The 7,671-nt window shown below is 35.1% G+C and overlaps 1 protein-coding gene across 1 annotated transcript in view; it reads right to left on the minus strand.

The window, feature by feature from the left end:
• LOC107455218 (zinc finger protein 850-like) overlaps positions 1-7,671 on the minus strand; it is a gene marked incomplete at its 5' end in the record, with an annotated part of 28,839 nt that extends 21,168 nt beyond the window's left edge. The window contains 1 exon segment of the mRNA XM_043056456.2: positions 6,325-7,671. Coding sequence (XP_042912390.2) covers positions 6,325-7,671 — 1,347 coding nt within the window.

The following is a 7,671-nucleotide window of genomic DNA, read 5'->3' on the forward strand; positions in this document are numbered from 1 at the left end:
CTTCTGGATTGGATTCAAAATGACAAGGCTACGGAGTTGAATATTAGTAGTCGTAAACTCGAAATTGGGTCGGCTGTGCAATGACTGTTATAAAATAAACTAATAAGTTTGGCCGGGATAGCCTGGTTGATAGGGCGTAAACTCAAAATTGAGTCGGTTGTTTAACGGCGGTTATAAAAAAAATAAAACTAATAATCAAATTGTATTTTCTTGTTTTCTTTCTAACTCTTTGTATATTTTCTACGCACATTCAAAATTTCATGTTTCTAAGTCTTATAGATTTTATAACGTAAAAAAAATACAATTAAAAAAAAAAATTCGTGAAAAAATCATTAAAAATTGCAAATAAAATACATTTAAAATGAATCTAAAAAAAGAACTCTGTTAAATATATAGTGGCCCAGCACGCCAAATTTTTACTCCGTGCTTAAAATGTGCTTCTTTTGAAACTTTTTCCCCTCGTTCAAAAAATATGTACAATAAAAGAAAGGTTCTACATAATAGTCCCATCACAATTAATATATTTAACAATAAAGTAATATTATCAAATTTTAATAATTTAATGTTAATACTCAACAATTAAAAATAGTGGCAGTTTACTTTAGGTGCATAGAAATGGAATTGAACTTATAAGGGCCCCACCAAGCTTAAATCCGGCACTGCAAATTATTATTGAATTTTAAAAGTGAATGAAAAAAAAAACTAGCATATTACAAAATATAATTACAAATGTTTAAATATTTGAAAATTCAAAATTATATAGCTTGAACGCTAAGCTTTTTAAACTCATTTTGACAGATTTTGATAGATATTTCCGAGTACTAATGAAATTTTGAAAGCAAACGAAAGAAATTATTTTGCTTTTAAAACACATTTTTTCTGTTCTAGTTCTTCTTTCAGAACCTCAGCTATCAGCTCAACGCCTACTTCAAGTACATCGTCAATAATCGCTTCCATGATAATTAAAAGAGCTTTTAGCAATAAACTTTACTGAAAAATATAAGTTCTGGTATTGGACTGTTCTATACTATAATAGTCCAATACCAGTGCCGTTCTGGTATTGGACTATTCAGAGTTGGTTGAACAAGCGAAGGTTGTAACGTGTGATCACAAACGAGAAACCAAAAACCGGTTTCTTAACTTAGTTGCCTCCACTTGGTTGCCTAGTGTCATCAGCACTATACCACCTTTCGCAACAGTGAAAAATGGTCTCTCACAATCAGCCACTCTTTAGTTGAAATGATCCCTAAGTTGCAGCAGGAGATAAAGTTCGATGTGAGCAGGAAGCCAGGTAGTTCAGAAAGGCAGCATATGAAACATCCGGTTTCATCAAAGGTATCAGTCTTATCTTGATCCAGTTTCGCTCTCAACTCTCAATTATGAAATGACCCCCAAATTCAAAATTTTGAACGAAAATCAAAATGTTGCTGTTGTTGTTAATTTACGTCGCACTAGAGCTGCACAATATCAAAATGTTGCAAAAATTTGATTTGTAGAGCAGAACTCTTTTCCTATGGCAACACTTCACATGCTTTCCCCATTAGCGTGTGGAAAGTCACAGAAGGAAGTACGTTAGTTTTTCTCTTGATTTTCATATAGATTAAAATCTTTTAACTTGAAAAACTATATGGAACTGAAAACTACATTAAACATAGTTCTAAAGAAAAGTATCACGGAAATTTTAAAAAATATTTTTATTAAGTAAAAAGGAAAAATATTAAGAAAAGGGAAAATATCGTAGTACATTCCTATATAACTGAAAAGAGGAGGAGAGGGAAGGGAGAAGGGCTAAAGGCATGAAACCGGTCTCTCCCCAGATGGCGTATTCGAGTGTTGAGATCGCGAATAACTCCAATTTCGGGAAAAGTTTCAAATAAGCATCGCAAAGTTTAAATTGACCCCTCAGTTGAAGTTTGACGCGGTTGCAGGCAATTGATCAGCAGGTACTGATCCAGTTCCGTCTTCTATTAATTGGGTATAATATGAAAAAAAACACAACTACTTCGATTTAGTAGGAACAACATATGACGCAATGCTAAACGAATGGAATTTAGTTGTTGTTTATTTAGTTATTGTTATTAGTAGTTGTTGTTATTTGTTTTAGTTGTTGTTGTTTATTTAGTTGTATTTAGTTTCAATAACTTTTCTTTATAATGCAATAAAATCTGGCGAGCAGCTATTTAAACGATCGAACACTTCGTTTGTTTATTTGTGGCTTGAAGTTAGGCTCGCAGAAAATGCCGTTCATGGGTTAAATTTAGTAGGAACAACACAACCTGTGACGTAGGCTATATTATACCCAATTGAAACAGATGTCATGCATTAACCATCAATCAATCATTTAAGGTCACCAATTTATTTATCATCGCCATTTCGGGCGCAATCTTGAATCACACAATGTTAAATAAGATACGAGTTCGTAATTCAACTCACCAACTGTAGACACTCTAAAATCTAGAGCATGGTGCAGAGGTAAGATTTTGACACAAAATAGGAAGATAAAATATCGAAATCACCAATAAAATTTAATATTTATCAGAGCGAAATCAAAACACCACCATCATCGGCAAATCCGCTATCTTTTCGATGAACGAGTATTAACATCTTTTGCTTGAAATTGTCTCTCTCCTTTTTGGCTACCCTTGAACTATTATATCTCTATTAGTAATTTAAAAAAAAAACTGCTATTTTTGAGGATTGCTGCTTATTTTGATATATTGTTTTGATTCTAAAACTACAGATTGTTATTAGTATTTTAATGTTTTGCTTTGGTTCATGTAATTAACATAATTTTGGCGAGTAAGTGCAATATGTTCTTTACAGGACAGAATCAGTATGCTGTTGTAAAATTTGTCGGGGAAGAGAATATTGAAGTAGTGCCATCTTCATGGCTCATAAATAATGAAACACAAATTAGATGGCCTGCAAAAAAAGTCACAAACTTAAAAGTTGACTAATTTAATTTTATAACCGTCGAACAGCCGACCCAATTCTGAGTTAACGATCATCTATGTTCAACTCCGTAGCCTTGCAAATAATGAACCCAACCCAGAAGACAAGTAAACTCCTAGATCATTGGACACATTATCCTTCGTGTAGGATTTTGATGGAACTTACCAGCATTTTCGTTACCTTGACAGGAAAGCAACGAAAACTTCACGTCGTTAACACGACCTATATCCATAATTCACCTCCACCTAGCTTTGTGGTCGGTGTGAACAGGGCGCAGAATACGTAACAACCAACCACCACTGGGACTGGAACCTGTGTAACCTCATTGCTTTATCCTATGAGTCATTGCGGCTTTAAGCGCTGTCAACAAGGAAAAATTATAAAACAATAATTTTCAGAATAAGCGATATGTGATACGCTAAATGAATAATTAAAAAAATAAATAAATATATATATATATATATATAATAGTTTTGGAAAAAGATATCCAAATAATAAAAGAAAAACTAGGAAGAAAACTCGCTCGTAATTATATGAGTCTAACATCCATTTTCAATTCGGACAATTGAGCCAGAATTTAATGCTATTAAATATTTATTCGAATGAAACAATATAGATTTTAATTTATTGAATGCATATAAGGGTTAGTTTGAATTTTGCGAAACACAAATGATTAAGACTCTTAAGCAGCTTTAAATTTCTACACAGGTTGGGATAGCCAGGTTGGTAGGGCGTTAGTACCATGTCCACAAGATCGTGAGTTCGATCCCCGCCGGCTAAAGACACGTGGACAGCACCATTGCGCACGTCAACTCTGATGGGTCACAAAGTCCTCCAAGTTCCCATAATAAATCAATTCCCTCGTTGGTACTGAATTAGGGATCGATCCTTCTCTAGTGCATGTCATACTTACGACCCTTTAATGATTGGGTCCGTCCTGTAAAGCAGGCTGTGACGTGTGTGTGGCTAATATTCGTTTTCTTGAACACAGATGGCACCCCTAGAAAAACAAGAAACACACCCTTGAATTCGCTTGGTTACACCACGCAGGCTTGCCGGTCTTAGTAAGTGGTATTAGAATCAACAATATTTACGTTTGAGCGTTTCCAAATAATTTTTATGATATCAGGCCTACCGTTATTATGCAGAAGAATAACTTTGTCATGTCTTTGCTCGTATTCCAGCCGTTTTTCTCATAATGCACAGCTCAAACGAATCAATTGTAGCCTATACCGATAGCCCGTAATGGAATCATTAGGTCGTAGCAGCTCATAGTATACAAAACTATTCACCATTCTTGAAACCATTCCCTACAAGATTTATCAGTTCGAGCATTGTCACCATAAATTTCTACAAGAATTCGATGCGCTTCAGCTGCACTTTTCTTCCAATTAAAGCAGAAAAATAAAACCTCCCGCAAATGGTGCTGAGTTACCATAAAATTTGACATATTCAACAACAAAGTAAAAAAAACCGAGTTTTTGTATGTAACTCAAAGCGATATAAACTGAATATTATTAACAGATGTTTAACCTCTCTGAAACCACCTGTCACTATGAAACAGTCATAGCAGCAGAGCCATCTCTTAAAAACGGTCAGAACTAATTTGTAGAAATTTCAAGTAATATTTTAAAATTTTCCAAAGCTTAACTCTGTATCCAATTTTTTGGGGTTCACGACTACTAATGTTCAACTCTGTAATCTTCGTTATTTTGAACCGAATCCAAAAGACAAAGGAACTCCTGGATCAAGTATCAGAACTATCCCGCATTTGCGTTACATGGAGAGGAAAACTTTCTATGGTTAGCCTGCCGGTAAGCTGATTCTTACCTATAATCCGTCTACCACTGAGGATATTTAACGACAGCACTATGGTCGGGGCAAGCTGGATGCGAAATTCATATCGACTTGCCGTTGCCCAGATTCGAACCCGGTTCACCTCAGTGGAAAGCGAACGCTCTATCCCATGAACCATCACGGCTCTAATGTTGAGAATCACAGTTTTCTATGTTACCGGATATCTGACTTACCATACAGGAAAAAAGTGGCAACGTATGCAAGAAACGTTCCGCCAAGTCACTTAAAAATCATACATCGGAATTCGTATTCACGCGATATCAAAATGAAATGTAGAGATTCGTATTCAAGCAGTGGACTGATCGAAAAGACACGGTTTCCCAGTAGAACACTTAAGTTAAGCATCACTGACTGCGGCCAGTAAGCTAATTAGTGACTACTTTGATCAGCCTCCAACGTAGGGACCGAGGGTGCTCGTTAAACTGTTCTATCGCAAAGTGCTAGACTTCGTGAGCAGGTCGTCGGGCTATTAAAGCACAGGAGCCATCCCCTCTGCAGAGGATCAAAATTGCAATGGAATGGCATCGGGACATCCTCAGAGATGTTTGCCAGACCGTCGCCAATTGACCATTGAGCAGCTCTAGCGCGACGTAAATAAATTACCTACCATATTCAAGAGACTTTTAAATGAAACATCGAGATTCGTATGAAAGCGATTTTAAAATCCATAATCATATTCACGCAATCTTAAAATTAAATGTTGAGATTCGTATTCGCGTGATTTAAAATTCCTGCATTGAGATTTATATTTACACATTTTAAATGAATAGAATCTCGCATCCATACCTACATTAAAACATTCTGTGGACAAATGGGACTACACACTTTACACATGTTCAAATTTCAATTATTTAAAATGTGTTTAGGCATTAACATTTGTGTATTTATATTTTCCTTTTTCTTTACCAAATTTATCCTTGCAAAATAGAGTTGCATAAAATCCATTAAAAAAAACAACAATGCATTTTTTTAAAAAAATCTGTGATCTTCAAACAAATTTGGACAAAATGAGGAGAAGGCAAAAGAGTTGAAACTAATTCCAGGAGTTAATTTTAGCTGAGATTTTGTACTCCCACAAAACTTTTTATTCTATCAAATTGTGGAATCAACTATTGCTTTATCATTGTTTGTTGGTACGTGAGGGAGGGTGGGATTCCACAATTCAAGTTTTGGATAACGAACCTTCAGGAAAGATGAGGATGTGTAGTAAAAAAGAAGTATTGAACTAAAAGTGGATTAAAGAACTGATTTTAAAAAAAAAATTATGATGTAGAAACCACAAACCTCAGAAATGTGTAGTGGAGAGACCTAAATTGACAAGCTATAGAAGAATGACTTTTAAAACCACAATGAAAATAAATGAAAGGGTAGATCATTTTATTTCAAAAAACCTTTTAATACACTCAGTAAAAGAATTAAGTTACCAAAAGGCAAACACATTTACACCTATGTGAAAAAATAAGCGTAAAAAAAATCTATTAAAAGAATGCATTACCTAAGTTACAAGATCAAGGTTTTTCGCCAGCATGAGTGCGATTGTGTTCAGACAGACTACTCTTCTGTGAAAAATTCTTATTACATATACTACAAGAATAAGGTTTCTCACCAGTATGAGAGCGACTGTGCCTAGTCAGAGTACTCTTCTCCGAAAAACTCTTCTGACATATACTGCAATAATAAGGTTTCTCACCAGTATGAGAGCGACTGTGTTTAGTCAGACTCCTCTTCTGTGAAAAACTCTTCTGACATATACTACATGAATAAGGTTTCTCAGCAGTATGAGAGCGACTGTGTGCAGTTAGATTACTCTTCTGTGAAAAACTCTTATTGCATATACTACAAGAAAAAGGTTTCTCACCAGTATGAGAGCGACTGTGCCTAGTCAGATTACTGCTCAGTGAAAAATTCTTCTGACATATACTACATGAATAAGGTTTCTCAAAAGTATGAGAGCGACAGTGTTTAGTCAGACTACTCTTCTCTGAAAAACTCTTCTGACATATATTACAAGAATGAGGTTTCTCACCAGTATGAGAGCGACTGTGTTTAGTCAGACTACTCTTCTCTGAAAAATTCTTCTGACATATACTACATGAATAAGGTTTCTCAAAAGTATGAGAGCGACAGTGTTTAGTCAGATTATTCTTCTCTGAAAAACTCTTCTGACATATACTACAAGAATAAGGTTTCTCACCAGTATGAGAGCGACTGTGTTTAGTCAGACTACTCTTCTCTGAAAAACTCTTCTGACATATACTACAAGAATAAGGTTTCTCACCAGTATGAGAGCGACTGTGTTTAGTCAGACTACTCTTCTCTGAAAAACTCTTCTGACATATACTACAAGAATAAGGTTTCTCACCAGTATGAGAGCGACTGTGTTTAGTCAGACTACTCTTCTCTGAAAAATTCTTCTGACATATACTACATGAATAAGGTTTCTCAAAAGTATGAGAGCGACAGTGTTTAGTCAGATTATTCTTCTCTGAAAAACTCTTCTGACATATACTACAAGAATAAGGTTTCTCACCAGTATGAGAGCGACTGTGAGCAGTTAGATTACTCTTCTGTGAAAAACTCTTATTACATATACTACAAGAATAAGGTTTCTCACCAGTATGAGAGCGACAGTGTTTAGTCAGACTACTGTTCTCTGAAAAACTCTTCTGACATATACTACAAGAATAAGGTTTCTCACCAGTATGAGAGCGATTGTGTTTAGTTAGATCAGACCTATATGAAAAACTCTTATTACATGTACTACAAGAATAAGGTTTTTCACCAGTATGAGAACGACTGTGCACAGTCAGACTACTATTGTTTAGAAATCTTTCATTACATATAACACAGAAATAAAGATTC

This window comes from Parasteatoda tepidariorum, chromosome 10, assembly GCF_043381705.1.
Source record: "Parasteatoda tepidariorum isolate YZ-2023 chromosome 10, CAS_Ptep_4.0, whole genome shotgun sequence".
In the NCBI taxonomy this organism is placed as follows: domain Eukaryota; kingdom Metazoa; phylum Arthropoda; class Arachnida; order Araneae; family Theridiidae; genus Parasteatoda; species Parasteatoda tepidariorum.